Consider the following 27,916-nt stretch of genomic DNA (forward strand, 5'->3'; position numbering starts at 1 on the left):
TTTATACGAAATGTTCGGAACAGGCAAATCCAGAGGAAAAAAATAGGCTATGTATGGTTGCCAGGAACTATAAGGAGGAAGGAATGGAGAGTGACTGCTTAATACATACAGGATTTCTTTTGGGGTGATGAATGTAATAATGGCTGTATGACACTGTAAAATGTATTAAAATCCAGGGAATTGTACATTTTTAAATGGTGAGTTTTACCTCAATAAAATAATTTTATGTATATTTTTACCACTTATTCACATATTTATTCAAACCAGAAGCCATTGTTAATTTCTTCCTAACACACCCTTCACAACAAATGCATTAGAAGTTCTGCAGATTATCAACATCAGATTTTAAATCAGCTATGATCTTTCCACTTCTCCTACCATTACTATAGTCCAGATTACTATTATTTTCCCCAAAACTTATATTGGTAGGAATATAGGGTCTATTCCTTATCCTTGGAGCTTAGAAAATTTTACCAAGATTTAACTTTTTTATTCTCATTACTCTCTGGGTCTTTTCTTTTACTATGTTGACTAATTCGTCTCTTCCAACCATTTTTTTCTCTCTCTGGAACTGTGGTCTGATGGATACTGTACCCCCTAAACATATTTTTCAAGTCTTTTTCTTTCATAGATTTTTAATCTTCGGGCGTTTGTGAGTAGGCTTGAGAATCGTTTATATGGAATTACAGTATTTTATAGGTTTACAAAGAGTCATGCCATTAATGTAATTCCCTAATTGAGGAATCCTTTTGTTGAGAAAAATCATCATTAGATATTTTTGAAAGCAATATATCTAGAAGAATGTATTTGATTTAATGAAGCATCCTTCTTCACTTGAAATGTTCCAATATTAAAACTTGGCTGATAATTTTAGAATCTAATAATACTCCTTAAGGAATAATACTTCAATTAGTCCGGTCTGGATGTCCTAGTTTACTTTTCTGCTTAAAAATATTTTCCTCCATCTTCTCTGTCCTATAAATTGTGCTTGAACACATTGTAGCTATAGAGAAAAAACTAAAAATATATGTTTCAAGTAAAGAAAAGTACTGGTAAGCATTCACAGAATTTGACTGTATTAGTCAGTTTTTCTTGGGTAACTACCAACCTTAAAATCTCAATAGTCTACAACATTTACTTTTCTCATGAATCTGCAGATTCAATGGGGGTCAGCTGATTGCGGTTGGGCTATCAGGTTCAGAACTACTCTGATGGGTCTTCAATACTGGGCCTAGTCATTGAAGAGGCAGTGAATATGTGAGGCTGCTCATCTCATGATAAATCACAAGAGTGAAGGAGGCCAAGTCAAACCAAAGGAGCATATTTAAGATCCCTATTCACTGACATTCCACTCAGCCCTAGTTCAACGGGAACTGAAAAGTTGCATAGCAAATGGAATGAATTTAAAAAAAAATTTTTTTTAATGTTTATTTATTTTTGAGACAGAGAGAGACAGAGCATGAACAGGGGAGGGGCAGAGAGAGAGGGAGACACAGAATTGGAAGCAGGCTCCAGGCTCTGAGCTGTCAGCACAGAGCCCGACGCAGGGCTCGAACTCACGGACCGTGAGATCATGACCTGAGCCGAAGTCGGATGCTTAACCGACCAAGTCACCCAGGCGCCCCAAAAGGAATGAATTTTATAACAGGTAGGAAGTGAAATTGGGAATCCTGTTTACCAATGACATTTACTGGTAGTATTCCAAATACTCATCTTCATTTTCTACCTTTCTTTTTCCTACCACTTTTCCTGCTTCAATCAACCAAATAAAGTTACTGAAATAATGTGATAGAACTGTGGCAGAATAAAATAAACTGCTAATTTGACAGAAAAAATTCAGTTATGCTAGACACCTGGTGATTAAATATTCAAAAGCTGAACTAAAAAAGCACTAGAATATCAAGTATATGGATACTAAGGAAATGTTAGAAGTAATTATAACTTAATAAAAATTTCAATCATCACTAAGTCTTATATTTAATACAGATGATTATTAGATATTAAAGTTCAAGTTAATAAATTCTTTAGCCTAGGCCAATACTTATTCTAGAGAACAGCCTTCTAATTTTTCAAGTTACATGAATAACCACAAATAAAACATACATATCAAAAACCTCCAGCATGATACTTCATTGAACTATACACACGATTTGTGAATTTTTCAGTTTACATATTATATTTCAGTAAAAATTTATTTTTAGGGGCACTTGGGTGGCTCACTTGATTAAGTGTCTGACTCTTCATTTTGGCTCAGGTTGATCTCATGGTTTGTGAGATCAAGCTCCGCGTCAGGCTCTGTGCTAACAGCCTTGGGATTCTCTCTCTCCCTCTCTCTCTGCCCCTCCCATTCTCATTCTCTCTCAAACTAAATAAATAAACTTAAAAAAAAAGAAGTTTAAAGGTTTGTTTTTAAAAAGTACACAGAAAAACAAAACAAAACATAGCATGGTAATAAACTAGCCCTTAAAGTCAAAGGGCTTGTACGTATTTCAAGAACATAGGTGTTTGCCTAAATTACTCCAAACATCCTTTTAACTCAAGGCTTTTATCATTCTGTAACTTGGCAATATTTTCACAACAGATCCATATTATTAGGCAGGAAATAGGCATAAAGAAGTATAATAACTAGTACAGGATCATGTAGTCAGACACCAAAAGCTTCTAGAATAAAACAAGTGGGTTTAGGCAAACTCAAAGATTAAAGAGTCAATATATACAAAAATCAAGTGTCTTTGTACATACTAGCAACAAGAACTTGGAAAATAAACATTTTAAAAACCATACCACCCAAATAGCACCATTAGAAACATGAAATTAGGGGTGCCTGGGTGGCTCAGTCAGTTGAGCATCTGACTTTGGTTCAGGTCATGATCTTGCTGTTCCTGAGTTCAAGCTGCACATCGGGCACTGTGCTGACAGCTCAGAGCCTGAAGTCTGTTTCAGATTCTGTGTCTCCCTCTCTCTGCCCCTCCCCCACCCGTACTCTCTCTCTCAAAAATAAACAAACATAAAAAATTTTAATAATTAAAAAAGAGGGGCGCCTGGGTGGCTCAGTTGGTTAAGGGTCCAATTTCAGCTCAGGTCATGATCTCACGGTTTGTGAATTCGAGCCCCGCATCAGGCTCTGTGCTGACAGCTCAGAGCCAGCCTCAAGCCTGCTTGCAAATCTGTGTTTCCCTCTTCCAATTGCACTCTGTCTCTGTCTCTGTCTCAAAAATAAATAAACATTCAAAAAAAAACCCATGAAGTTAATCAGGAATAAATCTAACAAAATAATATAATAATATTTGTATGCTAAAAACTATAAAACACTGATGAAAAAATCAAAGATCTAAATGGAGAGATATAATGTGTTCATGGATCTGAAGGTTCCCATCATTATGTCAATTCTCCTCAAAGTGAGAAAGAATGAAATATGGCCTTTTGTAGCAATGTGGATGGAACTGGAGAGTGTTATGCTAAGTGAAATAAGTCATACAGAGAAAGACAGATACTATGTTTTCACTCTTACCTGGATCCTGAGAAACTTAACAGAAGACCATGGGGAGGGGAAGAGAAAAAAAAAGTTAGAGAGGGAGGGAGCCAAACCATAAGAGACTCTTAAAAACTGAGAATAAACTGAGGGTTGATGGGGGGTGGAAGGGAGGGGAAAGTGGGTGATGGGCATTGAGGAGGGCACCTGTTGGGATGAGCACTGGGTGTTGTATGGAAACCAATTTGACAATAAATTGCATATTAAAAAAATAATAAAAAAATAAAACAATTTCAATGAAAATCCAGCAAGTGGTATTTTAGTAGAAATCAACAAGCTGATTTTATTTATTTTTAACTTTATTTATTTGTTTAAAGATTTTATTTTTAAGTAATGTCTACACCCAACAGGATCCTCAAGCTCACAACCCCAAGATCAACGGTCACCTGCTCTACTAGCCTGAGCTAGCCAGGCACCCCTGATTTTAAACTTTATATGTAAAAATTAAAAAATAAAAAAGACAGACAAAACAATTTTGAGTAGAGAAAAGCAAACTCTGAAGTCTTGCAGTCCCTAATTTCAAGACTAACTGTAAAGTGACAGTAATCCAGTGAGTATGTGGTACTGGCCAAAGAATGTACACAAAATCAACAGTACAGACTACAGAGTCCCAAAAAAGACTCACACAGATATAGTCAAGTAATTTTTTTAATGTTTATTTATTTATCTTGAAAGAGAGAATCCTAAGTAGGCTCTGCACTGTCAGTGCAGAGCCCAATGCCACCCTCAGTCTTACGACAATGAGATCATGACCTGAGCCAAAATCAAGACTCAGATGCTTAACCAACTGAGCCACTCAGGCACCCCTAGTCAAATTTTTGACAAAGGTGTACAGGCAATCCAGTGTTTAAAGGATAATCTTTTCAACAAATAGTTTTAGAACAAGTGGATATTCATATGCAAAAACAAATTTTGACCTAAACTTTCACCACATACAAAAATCAAGTTGAAATGAATCATAGACCTTAATGTAAAACCCAAAACTATAAAACTTTTAGAAGAAAACCTGGTGAACTTGTGTCAGGCAAAGATTTATTACAATGGACCCCAAAAAGATGAACTATAAAAAGTGGTAAGTTGGAACTCATAAATATTTAAAATATCTACTCTTCAAAAGGCATTTAGAAAATTAAAAACCCAGTACCAACTGAGAGAATACATTTGCAAAACACATATATGATGAAGGACTGGTTTTGGAATATAGGTAGAAGTCTTTTAACTCAATAACAAGAAACAACTCCAAATCAAAAAAAATTGGCAAAAGATCTAAACAGACACTTCATTAAGAGATATAGATGTCTGACACACACATGAAAAGATGCTCAACGTCACTGATCACCAGGGAAATGCAAATCAGGGGATGTCACTACACACCTCATGAAATGACTAAAATTAAAAAACAAAATGCTGACAAACCAAGTGCTGGGAAGAACGAACTCAAAATCTTATATACCGCTAGTGAGAATACAAAATGGTATATAACACTAGGTTGTTGGTAGTTTAAATATAAATTTGGTAGTTTAAATATAAACTTAACATACAACTCAGGAATCCAATACCTAGAAATCTACCCAGAAGAAATGAAGACACATTGACCCCCCACCACCCTCACCACAAACACACAATTAGATTTATTCATAACCCCCAAAAATGGGAAACTATCCAAATGTCCATCAACTGGTGAATAGATCAACAAAATTGTAGGATATACATATAATGGAACATTACTCAGCAATAAAACAGAATAAACTACTCACATATACAAAAATACAAAAAAAAAATAGATGAAACTCAAATGCATTAAAGCATAAGAAGCCACAGTCAAAAGGCTACATACTATATGGTTTCATCTATAGAATTAAGTATACTGTAGTAACAGAATACAGATCAAAGAGTTGGCAGGGATTGGGGTGGGGGAAAGGGACTGACCGATTATAAAAGGGTATGTTGAAACTTTTACATAATGATGGAAATGATCTATATTTGATCTTAGTGATAGTTACATGACCATATATGGTTGCAAAATTTCTTGGTACTATATATTTAAGAGGCATAAATTTTACCATATATAAATTATACTTCAATAAGCTGACTTTAAAAAACCCTACAATACTTTGTGATAATATATTGACTGTATAGTTACGATTTGTAAACTTTTCTGATTGCATATTTTATTTCACTAAGGACTATCTTAAAAACATTTTTTTTTAATGTTTGTTTATTTTTGAGAGAAAGAGAGACAGAGTGCAAGTGGGAGAGGGGCAGAGAGAGAGGGAGACAAACAATCGGAAGCAGGCTCCAGGCTCCGAGCTGTCAGCACAGTGTCCAATACGGGCCTCAAACTCATGAACTGTGAGATCATGACCTAAGCCAAAGTTGGATGCTCAACCAACTGAGTCACCCAGGCGTGCCACTAAAGACTATTTTTTTAAGTATATAGAAAAAATAAGAGCATAGGTGATAAACTGGCCCCTACAACAAGTGTAGGCATGTGAAACATGACATACTTAATGCATAATTTGTCAAAGTGCTTTCATATATTTCTAAAGCAAAGGGATTTGGCCTAAATTTTTCCTAATAATTTAAACCGTGGCAAGGTTTAAAGCAAGATTTTTATCACTCTGAGTCTGCAACATTCTCACAAGTTCCTGTATTAATCACAAACAAGGCAGAGGAAGTTTAATAGCTAATACAGGATCACATAGTCAGTCAGTACCAGAAGACAATTAGAACTGAAAATCCTTACCATATTCTTTAAGGCCTCCTACAACCTGGCCCCACCTACTTAATTCTCTGATGCCATCATTTTTCACTTTTCCCCTCAATTCAAAATGCTTCCATCACATCTGCCTTTCTTCCAGGTCCTTGATCTGGCCAAATTTATTCTCAACTTCAAGCTTTTGCCTTCTTCTGCCTAAAATGCTTAGTCCAGGTACCCCTGCAAAGCTGGCTTTCCTCTGTCTTAAAAGGTTCTGGCTCAAATGTTTCCTCCTCAGAGAGGCCTACCAGGACTAACCTAAAGTTGCCATTCACTCTTTTCCCCACTTCTCATTCTCTGTCACCCAATCCTATTTTATTTTCTTGATGGCACTTATCACAACCTGAAATTACTTTTATTTGTTCTTTTATTTGTCTCGCTTCTCTACAATGAAAGCTCATAACAGTAGAAACGTTCTCTGGTTTATTTATTGCTCCTGCCCCTTGGCATAATTGAGACTTGGATACTGGGGTAGCCCTTGGTTGGGCAGAGGTGGCAGAGCTGACTCAGGCCCCCAATCTTCTTTGGGGGTGTGGCTCTGGACTTTCCATCTGCCTGGAATGCTCTGCCCTATGGTCTTTTTTCAGTGTTTTCTTACCATCCTGATCTTAGTACAGAAAGAACATCTCTCCTTACAGAGGCTTTAATGCACTGGCTAGGATCTCTAGGCACAGTTGAAGAAAAGAAGTGATAGGAGATACCAGAGAGGGAACGCTTTCAGCTTTTCACTACACTGTCTGCATAAATGAGATGCAAATAAAAGGGAATCTTAATGAGATAAACTGTATGAATGTAATCTACGTGGAAAAGACTTCAGAAGGAGCACTAATCTTATTTTGCAGGAGAAATCATAAAGGAGAAACAAATCACAAATGTAAGAATTCTAAGAAAGCCTTCAGTAACCATTATACTCTTCAGAGACATGGGGGAATTAAAATGAAGAGAAACCCTTCAAATAATTTCAGAGCAGGAAAGCGTCCAGTGTGTAGTCATCCCCCAAATATACATGAGATTTTACTGGAGACAAACTTTATTAATGTAAACAGTGTGGAAAATTCTTCAGAAACATCTCGAGACTTATGATGCACAAGAGAATACACATTGGGCAGAAACTCCATGAACACAAAGACTATGAGAAAGCCTTCAACAGGATCACTCATTTGACTTCTTACCAAAGCATCCACACTGGGGAGAAACTCTATAAGCACAAACGACTGAGAAAAAGCTTTCAGTAGAAACAGTAAGCTCACAATGCCTATGTGAACACACCCAGGGAAGAAACACAATGACTGTGATGAATTCAGGAAAGCTTTCTACAGAAACTTTAAACTTACCCAACACATATAAATACATCCTGGGAAGAAAGTCAACGAATGCAATGACTGTGAAAATGTTTTCAGAAGTCACTCATCCCATGGGAAAAATGTGAACACACTTACAGAAGAGAAGGCTTATATATATAATGAATGTGGGAAAGGCTTCAATGATCCCTCCTGCCTTTAAAGACATAATTCATACTGGAAAGAAATCCATGAATATATACCATGTAGGAAAGCCTTCAGCCCAAAATTTTCTCTTGTTCTACATAAGAGAATGCAAGGAAATAAATCATATGAGTGTTTTACAAGTATCAGTATGATTACATATTTGAAAAACATGATTAGGTTCCAGTTCCAGGAAAGATGGAATAAGCATATTCCACCTTTACTCTCCCATTGAATGCCAAGTTTAAACCCTTGAAAGAATGCAGAGAGCTCATTTCCAGCTTCCTAACAGGGAGGGGGAAAAACAACAACTGAGAAGCACTGGTGAAGTTCAGGGTATATGGGCACACAGGCTTATTGACCTAATTCTATGTCTACAGAGCACCTTCCCCTCCCTGACACCTTACAATTACATTACTATTTACCACAGTTTATTTTATGCAGTATGTCGTGCCTACTTTTCAGCAGAAACTTATAAGGCATACTAAAAGGCAAAAACATACAATTTGAAGAGACAGAACATGCATCAGAACCAGACACAGGTATGGCAGGGATGTTGGAATGATCAGACTATGAATTTTAAAAATGAAATACTTAGATATAACTCTAACAACATATGTACAAGAACTATATAAGGGAAACTACAAGACTCTGATGAAAGTAATCAAAGATCTAAATAGATGGAAAGATATTCCATGTTCATGGATAGGAAGAATCAATATTGCCAAAATGTCAGTTTTTCCCAAATTGATCTGACAGAATCAATGTCATCCCAATAAAATCCCAGGAAGTTACTTTGCTGATATTGACAAACTGCAGCTAAAGTTTATTTGGAATGGCAAAAGACCCAAAAAGTCAACTCAATATTTGAAGGAGAAGAACAAAGCCAGGGAACAGACACTGAACTTCAAAATTTCCTGTAAAGCTATTAGGAATCAAGGCAGTGTCGTAGTGGTGAAAGAACAATTAGATCAATGTAAGAAAATGGAGAATCCAGAAACAGACTCACATAACTATAGTCAACTGATCATTGACAAAGGAGTAAAGGCAGTACTGGAGAAAAGATAGTATTTTCAACAAATGGTACTAGGAGGACTGGACATCCACATTCAAAAAAATGAACCTAGACAGAGAACTTACACCCTTCACAAAAAATTAACTCAAAATAGATTATATACCTAAATATATACCTAAATATAAATGCAAAACTATAAAACTCCTAGAGGATAACACAGGAGAAAATCTAGATGACCCTGGGTATGGCAGTGACTTTTTAGATACAGCCCCAAAGGCATGATCCATAAAAGACATAATAAGCTAGACTCGTTAAAATTTAACACTTTGGCTCTGGTGGGGCACCAGGGTGGCTCAGGCAGTTGAGCACCTGATTCTGCAAAAGACAAATGTAATACAGGACCTTTATCTAAAATATAGAAGCTCAAAAACAAGAATATGGAAACCACAGTTAAAAAAAAAAAAAAAAGATCTGAACAGGCATCTCACTGAAGAATAGATGAAGAATATCTGGCAAAGAAACATGAAAAGATGTTCAACATTATATGTCATTAAAGAATTACAAATTAAACCACCACACACCTATTAAAATGGCCAAAATCCAAAACACTGACAACACCAAATGCTGACATGGATGTGGAGCAACAGAAACTCTCATTCACTGCTGGTGAGAATGCAAAATGGGAGAGCCACTTTGGAAGACAGTGTGGCAGTTTCTTACAAAACTAAACATACACGAATCTTCTGATTCAGCAATTGTGCTCCTTGGTACATACCAAAATGAGTCAAATATATATTGTCACAAAAACCTGTACATGGATGTTTATAGCAGCTTTATTCATAATTGTCAAAACTTGGAAACAACCAAGACATCCTTCAGTTTATGAATGGATAAATAAACTGTGGTAGATCCAGGCAATAGAATATCATTCAGTACCAAGAAGAAATGAGCTATCAAGTCATGAGAAGATACTGGGGCACCTTGAATGCACACTACTAAGTGAAAGAAGCTAACTGGAAAAGGGTACATACTATATGATTCTGACTTTTCCACTCAGGAAAAGGCAAAAGTATAGAAATGCTAAAAAGATTAGTGGTTTCCAGGGATTAGGGGGAGGGAGGGATGAACAGCCGGAGCATAGGGGATTTTTAGGGCAGTGAAACTATAATACTACAATGGTGGACACATGTTATAGAAATGTCAAAACCAGGGGCGCCTGGGTGGCGCAGTCGGTTAAGCGTCCGACTTCAGCCAGGTCACGATCTCGCGGTCCGTGAGTTCGAGCCCCGCGTCAGGCTCTGGGCTGATGGCTCGGAGCCTGGAGCCTGTTTCCGATTCTGTGTCTCCCTCTCTCTCTGCCCCTACCCCGTTCATGCTCTGTCTCTCTCTGTCCCAAAAATAAATAAAAAACGTTGAAAAAAAAAATTAAAAAAAAAAATGTCAAAACCCATTGAATGTACAACATCAAGAGTAAACCCTACTGTAAACTATGGACTTTAGGTGATAATGATATATCAAGGTAGGTTTGTCTTTTAAAACAAATGTACCAGTCTGGTGAGGGATGTTGATAATGGACAAGGCTATGTATATGTAGGTCCAAGAGGCATCTGGGAACTATGTACTTTCTACTCAGTTTTGGTGTGAACCTAAAACTACTCTAAAACATAAAATTTAGTTTTAGAGATTTTAAATGCACAAACATAAAAAACAAACATAAAGCTATCTGAGGACTCCGAAAATTAACAGTACCTGGCAGATTGGGAAAGGAGTACCAAGTATGAACTTTCATTGAAGTGGTGATGAGTTTACCATGTTTTTTTTTTCCTCAGGTACTGCCTGACCTGGACACTCAAAACTCAGAAGTGTATATATACCAGGTAAGAAAAAGCTCCAAGAAAATCCCTCCCTTGTTGGTGAGGAGCAGGAAAGAGGGCCTTTATTGGTCTCAGAAACCAGGGAAATCCCTTTTCCCCCTTATCTTCTATCCCAGTGTCCCGGCAATTCTATGTCAGAAGCAGCACAGAGATGGTAGTAGTGAGTGGGCAGGTACCTAAAACCCTGGGAAAATGGAACCCTTTTCTTTGACCCCAAGAATTGTGATCCCAAGAGTATAATTTACCCCAAAGGGTAAATCATCCCTGCTTTCCTGCTCTCCCTCTGTCCTTTTATCACTTGATTTAGATATAAACAGTTACAGCAATCTAACAACACAATGGAAAAAATTGAGTCTGTTTCTTAGCAAGAGTGCTGGGAAAGGAGGGAGCTGGAAATTGTAAGACTGGGGTGAGAAGGGATATCAAGAAAATAATCCCATCGAGTTGTGTATGAACTTCTGGACTCAGAGCTCTGTGTGCATGGATCTGACCCTAAAAGGCATACCATAGGCTTTGAGGACAGAGCAACAAGATGTACCACTACAATGATCCCAGAATGGACACTGGGTCACATACATGGGACCTATCTAAATAGCACTGCAAATGCTTAGAAAACCAAACTGACAATGGGGCAGGTAGGAACCTGTGTCCTGAATATTTCCTGGCCATCTGGCCATTGACCACACACAAAAAATCAACATTCTCCTTAGGATTTAAATAAAACCCATGGTATCATATATAATATTCAAAATGTTCAGAATATAATCCAAATTATATGTCATATGAAGAAACAGGAAAATCTCAACATGAGGAAAAAAAAGTTCATAAACAAAAGCATTCCTGATATTACACAGATGTTAGAATTAAAAAACACAGATGTTAGAATTAAAGACCTTATGCAACTACTACAACAATGCTTCAATAAGTAAAGGCAAACATTCTTGAAATGAACAGAAAGATAGTCTCAAATCTGGTATATATTTTACACATTCAACACATCTCCCTTCAAACCAGCCACACTTCCAGTATTCAATAGGCACATGTGGCCAATGACTACTGTACTGGATAGTGAAGTACTAGACCTATATCCAGAAATAAGTTTAATCCATCTCTAGAATATATGGTAAAAGTGATCCAATCACTAAACACTGGAAAGATTCAAGGGTGATGACTCTTCCTACATCCCCATTCAACCTACCTATATGGTCTGTGCAGAAGACAGACAAATCTTGGAGAATACCAGTGTATTTCTATAACTTACTCAGGTTGTGACTCCCAATGCTACTACTATTCTAGATGTGGTTTTGTTGCTAAAGCAAATCAATATATCCCTGATATCTGGTTTGCAGTTCTTGACCAGAGAATGAGATAATCAGCAACAGTACGCATTCAGGTGTTAGAGTCAGCTATATATTTTCACTCTCCAACCTCCTATTAATTCTCCTAGTCTAGATAATAATCTTAAGTATCCCTCCATTTCAGGGGACACCTTTGCTGGTCTACTATACTGGTAATTTCATGATGATTAAGTATGAACAGGAAGCAGCAACTGATCTAGATACTGTGATAAAAACATGCATGCCAGAGAGTGGGAAATAAATCCCACAAAAATTCAGAGGTATTCCACACTGAAATTTCTATGAACCCTCTGGTCTCGAGCAATCCAAAATATCCTTTCCAAGGTGAAGAGGTTGTTGCATCTACTCTCTCTTACATCTGGGAAAGAGGTACAATGCCTATACCTCCTTGATTTTTTCAAGCAATCTGTACTTCATTTGGTTATGCTACTGTGAACCATTTACCAACACTGCTGGATGTGAGAGAGACCCAAACCAACAGGAGGCTGTGCAAATATGGGCTACTTCGCCTCTTGGGTTATATAATCCAACAGATCCAACGTTGCTTCAAGTATCTATGGTATATAGGGCTCTTACATTGTTATTGCAGAACTATTCAGGGAAGATCTCTAGTACTTTGTAAAAACAAACAAACAACAACAAAAACTATGCCATCCTATGTAAATACTACCCTTTATTGAAAATTAGCTTTTGGCTTACCATAGGACCTTAGAATGAATGCTCATGACCTTGGCAGCCCATCATGAACTAAGTACTGCTGAACCAACAAATCAATATGATTGGGTGTGTACTGCAGCACTGCAGCAAAAAGAAGAAATGTACACAAGATTAGGCTTGAGCAGGTCCTGAAACCACAAATAATTTGCATGAGCAAGTAGCCCAGATGCCCAAAGTTCCTACTCTTGCTATAGCTTCTTTTTACTTAACCTAGTAAATTCTCTATGACCATCTCACTGAAAAAAAAAATCAGGCATATTTACTGATAGCCCTGCATGATAACATGCAGATAACAACACTATAACCCCCCAATTTGTGGTAGTCTTGAAGGACGTTGGTGAAGGGAAACCATTCCAGTAGCAGAAATTTGAACAGGGTCCCTAGTTGTTCACTTAGCCTAGGAATAAAGATGACAGAGGAACTATCCTACGCTGACTCAAGGAGAATGTTTAATTGATATTCAGAGATTTGAAAGGAGTAATTAGAAAACTAGTGACAAGGAAATCTGGGGATGAGGCATATGAACAGACCTCTTTTGAAAGGGCACAGAATAAATGAAGCAATTTATTGACTTCTTAATTTTTTTATGTTTATTTATTTTTGAGACAGAGACAGAGCATGAGCAGGGGAGGGGCAGACAGAGAGGGAGACAAAGAATCAGAAACAGGCTCCAGGCTCTGAGCTGTCAGCACAGAGCCTGACACAAGGGCTTGAACTCACGAACTATAAGATCATGACCTGAGCTGAACTCAGATACTTAACCGAATGAGCCACTCAGGCGCCCCCAAAAAGAAGCAATTTATGTCCTATGTGAATGCTTACCAAAGAGCAAATTGCAGAGAAGATGCTGAACAACATAGCAGACCACATGACCTATTTGGAGGACTCAGCCAGTCTTTTTACACAGCCACTCTAGCCTTGTCCAAACAGCTTATTAACAAAGTGGCCATGGTAGCAGGGATGGAATTTATCATGGGCTCAGCAATATGGATTTCCACTCACCAAGGCCAATCTGCCCATAGCCACAGCGGAGTGTCCAATATGCCAACAGTCCATGCTTACACTGGGGATGAGGTAGGTGGATGCCCCCAATATATGGCACCATTCATGGGATGGTCAGCCAGTTATCTTTCTACTCATTTCTAGCCCCAGGTAATTTCCTCTTCCTTCTTAATAAATCAACCATGAATTTAAAATATTCTTTACAGTATGAAGGTTTTCAGGTAGTCTTAGTCTGCCCCCTTGTGGGAACCATCTCTTTAATCTCTCACTGGGAATAAGACTAAATCCAACCTGTACCTCAAATAAAACAACAAAAAAAAAAATGTACTCACTAATAACTTTATCCTAGGCTCTACTAACAGGTTTCTTCTTCATCCTTTGTTATCCAATTTTGTATGGTCCTTCATTAAAGGTTATGAAGTTTTTCAAAGAGGTTTTACGATTTTCATTTGTCAGAAAAACTCTGATAAGTATATACATACACACGTATATGTATGTATATATATCAAAGTTTATTTATTTATTTAGAGAGCGAGTGAGTGTGAGTGGGGAGGGACAGAGAGAAAATCCCAAGCAAGCTCCACACTGCCATTGGGTAGCCCAATGCAGGGCTTGAACTCAAGAAACCATGAGATCATGACCTGAGGCCGAAATCAAGAGTTGAATTCTTAACCGACTGAGCTTCTCAGGCACCCCACGAATATTTTAACTCAAAATCTTTCTAGATGTTTGGAAAGATACCTTTTCCAACCTTTTTAGTTGCCATTCTTTTATTCCTTTTCTTTCATAAATATGGATAAGCAGGGAGAGGTTTCCACAAGATTTCTAGTGTTAACTAGGCCAATTATCAGAATGCAAAGTAGAATACTTAGTATGTTCTGACACAAAACGTGTTTGGGGTTGCATATGCCAAGAGTTTGATATATTACTAGATGAATGAATATGAACCGGTTTGTAAATCTGAACAATATATATGAGGAAATGGTGAAATAAATTATAGATTACTTATGCTGTGAACCATTATACAGATTTTTAAAAGTTAGAAATTAAATATGTTACTGGAGGGATGGTCATGCTATCTTGTTAACTGGGAGTAACAGAACTAAAATTGCATTTTATTTTTTAAAATCTTCAAATTTAATATCTCTCTCTCTCTCTCTCTCTCTCTCTCACACACACACACACACACACACACACACACACACACACACACCTACCTGCATATGCCAGTATGAGCTCAGGGAAAAAGCATGGCAGGATACAGACTGAATATGGTTAATATTGGTTACTTTAGGGTAGTGGAAGCTAAAGAAGCCTTAATGTGTTCTTTTAAAATATCTACCTTGTTGGTAAAAAGTAATGTTTTAATTAGTAAAATTATTATATCTCAAGTTAAGAAATATAAAGCATGGCTAAAATATGTAAACACATTCTGAACTATCCCTAGAACATCAAGATAGTAAGAAATTGTTGGAAAAGGGCCAATTTCAAGTTTAATTTTATGGAAAAGAATATTACACAAAGATTAATCAGTATTTTAAGTTAAATCTCAGAAGAAATGTAGGACTAGAAATAAAGATACTTCAGAGGGATTTATCATTTAAGGTCAGATTTTTTTCTTCTGGATCTTATCCACCCACTAACAAACAAATTTGTATTTTATTGTTTTTAATGTTTATTTTGGGAAAGAGAAATCACGTGCATGCGCAAGTTGGGCAGGTACAGAGAGAGAGAGGGAGAGAGAGAATCCCAAGCAGGTTCCCTCCTGTCAGAGTGCAGCCCAACACGGGCTCTAACTCATGAACCATGAGATTGTGACGTGAGCTGAAATCAAGACTGGGACTCTTACTTAACCAATTGAGCCACATGGGTGCCCTAAATTTGTATTTTAAATATCAGAACAGAAAGGTTCTAAGTACATGCTACCAACAAAGCGGATTGAAACTTCTGATATAGATTAGCACAATGTCTGAAATATTTTCCTATGGAAAATAATACCTACTTCATGGCATTATTCTGCAAATTAAATGAAGATTATGTGAGAGCACCTCATCCAGAGCCTGGCGCATAGGTATTATTAAAGTTTTATTTTCTTTATTCTCAAAGCAATCTATTTTGAAAGCTAAATGATTTTTATCACAACGATAAACTATTAAAACAATAAAAAATCTTATTCTCTAGCAATGCTACTATACCAGATATACTCTTACAATGACACAAAAATGACACGCTAAATACTGAAATAATTTTCCTTATCATTTTATGTAATAAAACAATGTTGGTTTAATAAAGCCAATGTTGGTTTCTTAATAAAGAAATCTCTGTAACTTACCAGACTGAAAAATAACTTGTGCATGTTTCAAGAGCATGAACATCTCACTTATGCTAAATATTTTATATATTAGCAAGGAAAGAAGACATCACATTTGACAATTGAGTACATTATTCCTATAAATGCACCAGCATGTACTAATCAAATAAAACTGGATACAGATAATGGGAATCAAGCAAAACCAAACACTGTACAGTTTCCCAGTCTTCCAGCATGAACGGGTCATGAGCATTATTACATCAACACGCATTTTGTGTGATCAGAGCCTGATGCCTGCATAGTACCATCCTTGCAAAAGTAAATAAAAATTGCGTTTCAACCATATCACATTGACTCATGCATTTATTTAATATTTAGAACCAAATAAGTTCTGTTATATATATGGATGACCTCTAATGAAAAATCATTTGCTGCAGAAAATAGAGCCAGTACACCAAAACTACTTGTGATGAAGTAACACATGAAATACAGAACTGGAATTCATAGAACTGATGACGTTCCTTGGTCAACTGAATGGCTTAAATACAAGATACTGGCACTGTGCTAGATGCAAAGATCCTACTGTTAGTGAACTCTTAAATTACTAGGAAAAATAGGGATGCATCAGACAAATAAGACCAAATACAACAAGTAAGGAGCAAATGGGTGGCTCAGTTGGCTAAGCGTCCGACTAGTCATTTCCGCTCAGGTCATGATCCCATAGTTTGTGAGATTGAGCCCTAAGGTGGGCTCCAATCTGACAGCAGGGAGCCTGCTTGGGATTCTCTCTTTCTGCTCCTTCCCTGCTCATGCTTTCCCTCTCTCTCTCAAAATAAATAAACTTAAAAAAAAAAGACTAAATACAATAAATAATGTAATCCGATTATATACAATATGCTATACTGGAAAGGAGAAAATAACCACCCAACCTCAGAAGGCCTGAACTTAGAAGCTTAACTGGAACAATCAGTTTTAGAATCAAATTCCAAGGGCCTCATTTCACTAATCAATAGGTAGTTGGTAGTCTGATAAACCAGCCACACTTAAGAAATTTCTTACACTGCTTTACTTTATTAGTTAAGTAACAGAAGTGAACACTGAATCACTATGTGGCCTAGGCACATCCATATACCTTCCCAAGCACCCTAAGTGCTACTTGCTCATTCTTTTACTCAACAAATACTGACAAATTCATATATGCAAGTGTTCTAGGGCAAGAATGGTGAACAAGATAAAGTCTCTGCTCAAATAAACCCTATTTTCTGGTAGTTGAGACAACAAAAAAACAAGTAAATAAATATTTTCAGGTAGTGATAAATACCACGAAGGTTAGGGCTACATATTTCATAGGATGGTCACAGAAGACCTCTTTGACCTAAGGAGAAATCTACAGCCTTTTATTCAAGAAAGAGCAAGTGTATAGGCCTAAATAGAAAATATTCAACATATTTAAGTAAAAAGGTCAGCAAAGAGGAAGCAAAATAAACTGTGGAAGGAGAGGGAGAGCACAGAGTTAGAGTACTAGGAAAATGGCAATTCAAGTAGGGCCCTATAGGGAATAATAAAGCCTGGAGTTTATTCTGAATGTGATAGAAAGCTACTGAAGAATTTTATTTCAAGTCTGGGGAAATATATGATTTGATTTGTTTTATTAAGAGCACTATAGCTATCACATGGGCAACAGACTACAGATCTACAGATTGGCAAGAATGCAAATAAGACACTATTAAAGGAAAGAAATGATGGTAGTTCAGACTAAAATGGCAATAACTGAGGTGGTATGGAATGTCAAAAAGTATTTTAATTTTTTTTTTTTTTAGAGAGAGAAAGTGCACGCACAGGTGCGCACGCACACACACACACACACACACGTGAATGGGGGAGGGACAGAAGAAGCGGAAGAGGGAGGGAGGGAGAGAGAGAGACAGAGAGAGAGAGAGAGAGACAGAGAGAGAGAGAGAGACAGAGAGAGTCATTCCTAAGTAGGTTCCAAGCTCGGCACAGAGCCCACTGCAGGGCTTGATCCCACAACCCTGGGATCATGACCTGAGCTGAAATCAAGAGTCATATGCTGAACAGACTGAGCTACCCAGGGACCCAGAATTTGTTTTTTTTATTTTTTTAACGTTTATTCATTTTTCTGAGAGACAAAGCATGAGTGGGGGAGGGGCAGAGAGAGAGGGAGACACAGAATCCAAAGCAAGCTCCAGGCTCTGAACTGATAGCACAGAGCCTTACACAGGGCTCGAACTCACAAACCGTGAGATCATGACCTGAGCCAAAGTTGGATGCTTAACTGAATGGGCCACCCAGGCGCCCCCAGGCACCCAGAATTTGTAAGAACAAATTCTTAAAGCATTATAAAATTTTTAAAAAGCCAATAATAGAGGAGAAATGTTAAGAAATCCATGGAAGACACAAACTAGATGCAATTGGAATGAGGAAATTATAGCCCAGAGCATGCGTAGGAGGATAACTGTGAAAGATGAGTGTTTCCAAGTCTGTTTTAAGCACAGAAGTGTGAGATGCAAGGAGCAGGAAGTGCCCAGGGGCAGCAATCTGAATGAGTGGAGTAGGATCGGATTCACTGCAAGTAGTCAGGCATCTACCATCTCCCACATTTGATAAGCAGAAGACATCATAGGTCTCTGCCCCTAAGCTAGAGCAGTGAGTGTGGTATGTGTGAGTCAGAATCCATTGCACCCGAGAGACAGATCAGAGGCCAAGCTAGTTAGTTAACACACAGGAGAGCTTATCATGCCTAAAGGATAAGATAGCTCACCAGACACCTTACATTACATGTCTGTTATTATCACTGGAGAAGAGACATTAAATAGAAACTGAATCCACAATCAGGCAGGGCAGATTATCAGGCATTATGTACCTATATAGGCATATCAGTTGTTTAAAGTTAGTGTATGTTATGAACAGACTGCCATCTGTTCTGGTTGATGTTTATGGCATGTTAATCGTTAAATAATTTGAGTATTACCCCTTCAGATAGGCAAACACAAAATATAATCAAATGGAAGAGCTCTAGTTGTGCGGTAAGGTGGAATAAGCACACTCCACCTTAACTGAATCTAACTAAAATCCCTGTAAAGAAGATAGAATAGCTATCTGAAGACTCTGAAAAATAAAAAGTAGCAGGCAAATTGTGGAAGGAAACCAGAGTTTGAAGGACAACCAATTTGGTGGCACATTTCCTCTTGTTATTTTATGTCCCCAAACTCCCAGCCTGAATTCAAAGGAAATCCAAATCCAAATCCTGGAACAGCACAGCAGGGATGAAAGGAAAGATCCAAGACAAGTCTTCTCTTCCTGGTTAGACAGTATGAATGAAAGGGGTGAGGAGGGCTCCATATAGGACAGAGAGAGTGGGGAAAATCCTTTGGCTTTTTTCCCTTTTTCCCTTTTTCTTCTAGCTCTGACCCCTAGACAAACTTATTTCACTATTGACAGCTGTCACTGAATGGATACTTAAATCTCTGAAGGAGGGGAATCCTTTTTGACCAGAAGAACAGTGGTATGAGGAATAGGATAGAACAGAAAGGAGAAATACATATATCTATACTTACAGTTTGAGATTTCAATATTCCTTTCCTAATAATTGAGAGAATGAGCAGACAGGAAATCAGCAAAGGTATAGAAAACATGAACAACACTATCAATTCAGCTTGACCAGATTGATATTTTATAGAAACTTCTACCCCAAAAGAGCATAATACACATTCTTTTCAAGTGCATACTGAACATAAGATCACTTCCTGGAACACAAAACAAGTTTTAATAAAAAGTGATTCAACTCACAGAAAGTGTGTTCTTTGATCACAATGAAATTAAATTAGAAATCAATAGAAGAAAGATATATGGAAAATTCTTGAATATTTGGAAACTATAATAACACACTTCTAAATAATACTGGGTTAAAGAAGACAACACAAGGAAAATCAGACAGTATTTTGTACTAAATGAAATCATACTCATCAAATCCTGTGAAATGCAGCTAAAGCAGTACATTGAGGGAAATTTACAGTACAAAAATTCCTGTACTAAAAAGAAAATTCCAATGACCTCAGCTTCTATCTTAGGAAATCAGAAAAAGAAAAAGAAATTACACCCAAAGCAGGAAGAAGAAAGGAAATAATAAAGAGCAAAGCAGAAATCAATGAAATACAAAATAGGAAAGCAATAGAGAAAATAAATGAAAACTGAAATTGATTCTTTGAGATCAGTAAAATTTATGTATCGCTTCCCAGAATGATAATCTCAAAGAATACCCAAATTACCAATATCAAGAATGAAAAAGGTGGACATCACTAAAGATTCTACAGATTTTAAAAGGTTATTCAAGAAGAAATAGAAAATTCAAATAGTCATATTTTATTAAAGAAATTTAATTTATATTTTAAAACTTTCCCATAAAGAAAATTCCAGGTCCAGATGCTTCTCTGAGAAATTCTATCAAACATTTAAGGATGAAATAATACCAGTTCTACACAAAATGTTCTAGGAAAATTGAAGAGGAGGAAATTTTTCTCAAGTTTCAACTTATTCTAAGAGGCCAGCCTTACTCAGATACCAAAATCAGACAAAGGCACTGTAAGACAAGAAAACTAAAGGTCAATATCCCACTTGTTTTAGTAAATCAAATCTATCAACTGTACAAAAAGAGGCCACATAGACCACATTTGCTCACTGGGCTTTACAACTCTCCTTCCTGACTATAATGGCCCAAATCAAATAATGGAAATATTTATACCACACTGGAATAAACTGATAAGACCAGCATGGACAGCAGCTACCCCAGACCCTGCCCCAAGGACTGAGGACTTAATTCTGAAGAAAATCTCGATTCCTACACATTATCTGTTTTCCCTTGAATTTAGAACTTTTTTCACTTATTTCATATATTTATCATCTTTTCAACCCTAAGCCTTTCGCCAATTGTTTAAAAATTTTCTGAAGATAATTAAATGCATCAGGTTTCTATCAATCTCATTTTCATGAAACAACTCTTCTGGAGGCTTCTAACCTACTCTAACCTAGGCTGGTTGCCCTCTTTTCCTATCTTCTCACTGTCATCCTGAAGATTTCTTTACCTTTCTCCTTTGAATTTCCTATTTCCTATAACCTATATCTTCCTTTTATTTGTCTGACTTTCTTATTTTGAGGAATCATATCCTACAGATTCCTAAGAAAGAGTACAAGGCAGTCACAACAAAAAGAAAAACTGTCTTAAAAGACTGTATGATTTTCTTCTATTTCTCTAAGAATGTCAATAATGGTTCCTTTATTTTCCTCTGCAAAATCTTTGTTCTCTCAAAGTTGCTTTATTCTGTTTATTTTAATCTATTTCATACCTTAGAGGGTTTCCTCAAATATCTAGTAACCCTTGGTTAGTTGCTAATATTCAAGAGAAGAGGACTAAGAGGCTAATTGAGAGCTGTGATACATAGAATGATCTAGCTGGGCTGTTTATTTAAGGAATCTCTGATGACTACATTTTGTGTCTTTCTTTTTAGTCAGATTCTTCAGAAAAGACTACACCAACCTCCTGCCTGAAATATGAAGGCCTAACTGCCAGCACTCTGGTAGCCAGTAGGATAAAGACAACTGGAGTCCCACTGTCCTATTTTCAGTACAGGACTGCCTTCAACTATGTTTGTTAGGTGTCTCCCAGTCTAGAATTGCTATTTTATTCCAAAAAAATAAACTTCTGTGCTTTGCCAAGGTTAGGAGTGGGGAGCTGGGCACTTGCCCGGCAGACTGGTTAGCTAATTTTGTGGAAGAGGTCTCAGGAATCAAGTATTTCTTCAACAGACTTTCCACTAATCTTCCTTTCGCCTCCATTTCCACATGCTACCATTCTTGAGTTTTTTTTCTGGAGGGTAAATCAGTTTGTTTTCTTGCCTTTCTCTGTTATTGCATTTAGGGTTCAGTTTTTAATTATTCACATACTCTCCAGTTTCTGAAAGTGTGTCCATGTTGGCTTTTCTCCAATCACACTTTACTGATCTTTTAGCAGGTTTCTGAAAGGAGCAAAAGTAGAAGTGTGTATTCATCCCATTTCTTCATCCCTGATAATACAGATAATACAGACTCCCATTCAGCTCATTATAAATGGCTTTGTATTTTTTATTTCCGTCTTTTGAATAAAGAGATAATACAAACAAAATCTTCAAGAAGGTAAGAAACACAATTTAACTATTAGTTAGCTCTGATGATGATGCCATTCCTGGTCATTTTTAACTGAGATCAGGTAGTTGTGCTCAAGAACATGGAGATCATTGATTTTGTTGTTATGAAGTTCATACTAAGTTCAGCTGTTTTTATTAGAATTCAACTACACTCACTGATTTGAAAAAAAACTTTGACAAGCTCAGGGGATAGAAGTAAATGAATAAACTCTCACATCTATATCTGTGACATTTAATACAAATTATGATATTAAAAATTATAATATTTAATAAAAATTAATATACTTTTAAAAATTAATTTCTCCTAATTTTATTTTTAGGGTCTTTTGTACATGAGCTCATTTTCTTTCCTTCCCCCTCCCTGCAGGTTTACTGAGATACAATTGACATATGACATTATGAAAGTTTAAGGTGTACAATGTGTTGATTTGATATATTTATGTACTATAATTCATTTTTTCAAGTTATTTTTTCATATAAAAATGTTTAAGGGGGAAAAAAAGAAAAAAATTAGACAAATTCTTGACATACTTATACCATGTGTATTAATTAAAAATGAATAAATACTAGTACAAGTTAAAATCTGCAAATCAACCTACATATATTATTCTTCTTTTTATTCTGCAACAAACAATTTTATAAAAATAGCACAACTCTAAAACTTGGGAAGAGCAAACTTGGAGAAAAAAGGGAATAAGATTATGAAATAAATCAGGAACTTTTATAAGATTAAAACACCATAAATTTGTAACTCTAAGCTTTATTTTATGTATAAGTAAAGATTCTCTAAAAATCACACACACTAATTGACTGCCTGAGATTTTATAATACATTCATCAGCTTGGGTTCTCAGTTCTCATAGAGATCATTTCATTCATTCAGCAGTATTTATTTAGTAACTACTATATATCAGGTACTTATTCTTGGCACAGGAAATACAGCAATGAACAAAACAAACAAAAATCTCTGCAATCATGGGGCATTCATTCTAGTTTTGGACAGAGAAAATAAAATAAATAAAAAGTGGATAACTACTATTTTAAATAAGTTAGTACATATTTAAATAAGTTAATTAAGGAAGACCTATCTGAAGATTTCATTGATACCAGATATTTTTTACCTAGGTTGGAAGTTGTCACTTCAAAAAACCAGTCTAAAGCACATACTAAATTTTAAATAGAAAAGGAAACTAATTAAGAAAATCCTAATTCAAGATGGAAATTAGAAACAAAAATTATTCTTCTGAGAGAGCTAAAACAATATTGCATTGATGAAATTTTATTTTTTAAAATTTTTTGGTTTAATTATTTTTGAGAGAGAGAGAGAGCTCGAGCAGAGGAGAGGCAGAGAGAGAGGGAGACACAGAATCGAAAGCAGCCTCCAGGTTCTGAACTGTCAGCACAGAGCCCAACAGGGGCTCAAACCCACAAACCCGAAATCATGACCTGAGCCCAAGTCACATGCTTACCCAACTAAGCCACCCAGGTGCCCTGCATTGATGAAATTTTAAAAAGCCAGTGTGTTGTTATAAATGTAAAAAATTTACTTTTGGTTGTATTCCAACAGTGATATCCAGACATGTGTCAAATGCTCCAAAATTACTTAAGACCTTATTAAGGTATTACCATTTAAAAAAAGACATGACACCAGTTTTCATTTTATCTTGAATAAATGATATCACAGAACTTTTAGACTGTAACATTTAAAGCTGTAAAGGAGAAACTAGAATATCCAAACTAGACCCAAGGAAACCCCAATCCTCAGACTAAATACTAGGAAGGAATAACTGATATCTTGTCTTTTTCATTTTAATAATAAATTTAATGAAAATTTACCTTGCCCAGAGCGGCTTTGGCGAGAGTCTACACTTGACTGTCTTCGATCCGGTGGTTCCTCGCTCCCTCCATCTATATAAAAGTAGAAAGAGAGCAAATAGATAATGAAATTATCTATGGTGCCATCTGTATCTCAAAACAATAATATCTATCATTTGTTTTTAGCTCTTATAATCTTAATCATTAAAATATTTGAGGACTTTTTCCTATATAAATGAAAAGTCTTTACCCATATTTTTTTGAGGGCAGTTTACATTTATTTCCCTCTGGAAGTCTAAAGAAATTCAAGGTGTTTTTTTCCCTACCCCTATACTATACACTCTACCTCACACGTAATGAGTAATTTTATCAACTCTAAAGTTCACTCACAGATTCTAGTATAGAAGCTTTGACTTAAAGATTTAAAGCAATGTCTAAATTAATTACAGCTGTTTATTTGTATAAAGTATGTCAAATAATCCCCTGGACTCTATGTTTTACTAATAAAAATTATATTTATAGGTCTTATGAGAGATAATAAGAAAATTAGGTAATACATGAAACAGCAATATAAATCAGAATCAGAAAAACTCAGAAATGAGGAGACAGAAACTAAGAACTAGAAATAAAACAAAAATCATTTCAGTACTGAAGACTAAACCGTAAGAAAACAAGCACAAATAAACATAACAAAAGACCTTAAAAGAAACAGAGAGTAAAAAGGAAGAAAATCTTTAACAAATTAAAAAAAAGAGACATTAAAAAGGATTTGAGAAGGTGCCAAATATCAGAGATAAGCAAAGAAGATTCAGCATAAGACAAAAAATAAGAAAAATTAAAAAAAGAAGCCCTAAAGGAGAAAAACAAAGTGAGAGAACAAAACAAATATTTAAAACTGTAATACAAAAATGCTTTCCCAGAAAAAAATGTGTATACGTTATATGTGATATATAGTTATATGTGTGTATAAATACATGTATACATTCTCACACACATATATATGTATATACAGTACATCTGAAACTACATATTGCAAGAGCGCCCTGTGTAGTTGAGATAATCAACTTAGATCAATGCACCAAGTAGTTTTTTACTAAAATTACTGGACTTAAGAAAAAAGGGGAAAAAAAAATCTCTTGGGCATTTAGGCAAAAGCGTCACATGATTTATAAGAGAAAATAATAAATTTCAAATACACAAAGAAAACTTGAACCAAAGATTTTACATCCAGTAAAACTAACCTTTTAGTATAAAGACAAACTGTTATCAACATGCAAAACCTCAGGGAATACTGTCCCAATGAACTTGTCCTGGCTCTTCTAGAGAACTAGCTATAGGCAATCAAAGCAACAGGAGAAACACCGAAATAAATCAGAGTTTTTAAATGGGGAGATTACAGAATGTAATGGCTATAAGATCTGACAATGTAGATGCAGTGCTACCATAAAAAAATGTAGGGGATAGAGGTTGGAGAAAGCATTTTAAAAAACAACAAAAAGTTAACTGATTTCAGTAATCAAAACCGGTGGCAATAATGTTCTGAGATCTTTACAAAGAGGGATAAAGCTAATGATTAATTATGGGATACTCTAATGTTATTGTCTCCTTGAGAACCAGAATTCTCAGTGTGGAAGAAAGAAAATATGGATATAAAAATACACAGAAGTAAAAACTCTGTAGTACTGAATCTACATTGCAAATGTAAATACAATATTATAAGTCATGGGTATACCCTAGTTCTGTCCACTAAAAGCACTTACAAAGAGTGCTTGAGTGGCAATGACCACTCCTAGCACCCCGACTGCGATCTTGAAATGCCATTCTCCATTAAGACAAACCAGGACTTCTTAAAGAACTAGCTGGCTTAGGGGCACCCAGCTGGCTCAGAGGGTAGAGCATACAACTCCTGATCTTGGGGCCGTGAGCTAAAGCCCCGTGTTGGGCGTAGAGCTTGCTTTTAAAAAATTTTAGTTAGGGGCACATGGGTGGCTCTGTCGGTTAAGCATGCGACTTTGGCTCAGGTCATGATCTCATAGTTTGCGGGCCTCTCATTGGGCTCTGTGCTGAGAGCTCAGAGCCTGAAGCCTGCTTCGGATTTTGTGTCTCCGTCTCTCTCTCTCTGCCCCTCTACCTCTCATGCTCTGTCTGTCTGTCTGTCTCTCTCAAAAATAAACATCAAAGATTTTTTTTAGTTAAATTAAAAAAAAAAAAAAACCCTAGATAGTTTAGCAAAGGATATGTACTAATGAACCTGGACCATCCTGACGTGCAGTTGTAAGGAAGCTATCAAAGACAATGTACAACTAGGGTCATATCAAAAAGACTCAGTAAAGAAGCTCTCACTGGTCATGAGATCACAATGATGTCTACAAAAACAACATGACACTAACTGGTCACCTTCTAAGCATGATAGAAACCCAGTTCATTATCTTGAAATTTGGGGGGAAAGGAAAGAATTAAATAATTCCTACATTTCCTATATAAACTGTACTGGTAGCCCAAGAGTACATAACAGAGATCTTCTATAAAATCATTCCAGACAATAAATGGGAAACAAGAAAAAATCAGAATATCACCATTTCATAACTTGCAATGAGTGAACAGCTCCAGAGGCACTGAATATCAATTACTAATAACACTAAAAAGGGAATAAACACCAGACACTGTATGTCTCCTGGTGACAGGAGCGCAGTTATAGTTTTCAATCAAACCTGAGTCTGGTCAAACTACTGAATCTGTGGGTTTTCAGGAAAAACAAAGGACAGATGAAAATGTTGAATTGTTCCTAAGCACATGATCAACAAAATACAGACTATGGGAAATTTTACAGGTCAAACAACCTAAGTCTTTTAACAGATTAAAAAAAAAAAAAAAAAAGATAAAGTATTATGCAGTCCTAAATTATTGTGGAATAAAGATTCATTTTATCAAAAATAGAAAACTATACTAGAAATATATGGCATCTTAAATCAGGATATGCAAATACAGTACTAGTCAATTTTCCTTCCTAGTAATTAATTTTTTTATGCAAGTGTCTTTCTTTCTTTTCCTTTACTTGGAAATCAATGACAATGAGCAACATTCATATTCAGGCAGGTCTTAAATTTTCATTTTTCTGATTTTTCTATGTGGATAAAAAATATATACACACAAATTTCTGTTTTAACATCAAAACATGCTCTTAAAGTATGTGAGAAGTCCTTTGAATAAAACAGACGTTTCTGTCAGCAGCACTGTCTTCCTAAACAATAAGAGGAAAAAAATAAATAAAAAACTAGGCTTCAAAAATTTGCATGATCTCCAGAATGTTACGGTATTGATAAAATAATACACAGGAAAAAAATAGGCAAGAAATGGCTTAAGACATAATTTTGAGTCAGCAAGCCAATGAATATGAAGACAAAAAAAATCACCAATTTTGATACCACCATAATCTATAATGTTTTAACTGCCTAAATTTTCAAACTAAAATCAGAAATACATTGCAATAAATTTGAGCAGTTCACTCCTCTAAGACTGAAACCTTATAACCAACCATGCCTTACCTCAGTGGAGACTAATCATAAGAGCTGAGATTAACCCTCAGGTAAAAGTAGACAATAAAGATTTTTCAAAAAGAATAAACTCACCACTTCCCCAAAATGACGTAGGGAAAAATTTCAGCCCCTTTGAAAGTGTTTGCGGTATGCTTATGGAACCAACGAAACCATTATCCAAAATAGCAAGATTGCAGTGACATACAGTACTATAAATGTTTTTGCTTTGCTTAACACACAATTCTTTCAGTACAGGTAAGACCTCCCACACAGGACACATCAACATTTATGGACAAAACAGAAGACCTTCAGTCA

At 36.1% G+C, this 27,916-nt stretch overlaps 1 protein-coding gene across 9 annotated transcripts in view; it reads right to left on the minus strand.

Moving 5' to 3' along the window:
- The window catches only part of TANC2 (tetratricopeptide repeat, ankyrin repeat and coiled-coil containing 2), a 364,297-nt gene that overhangs the window by 226,754 nt on the left and 109,627 nt on the right, over positions 1-27,916 (minus strand). For all 9 annotated transcript variants that reach the window (XM_058703494.1, XM_058703493.1, XM_058703491.1 and 6 more), the window contains one exon: positions 24,087-24,158. In XM_058703494.1, coding sequence (XP_058559477.1) covers positions 24,087-24,158 — 72 coding nt within the window. The remainder of the gene's footprint in view (positions 1-24,086; positions 24,159-27,916) is intronic.

This window comes from Neofelis nebulosa, chromosome 16, assembly GCF_028018385.1.
Source record: "Neofelis nebulosa isolate mNeoNeb1 chromosome 16, mNeoNeb1.pri, whole genome shotgun sequence".
NCBI classification, from domain to species: domain Eukaryota; kingdom Metazoa; phylum Chordata; class Mammalia; order Carnivora; family Felidae; genus Neofelis; species Neofelis nebulosa.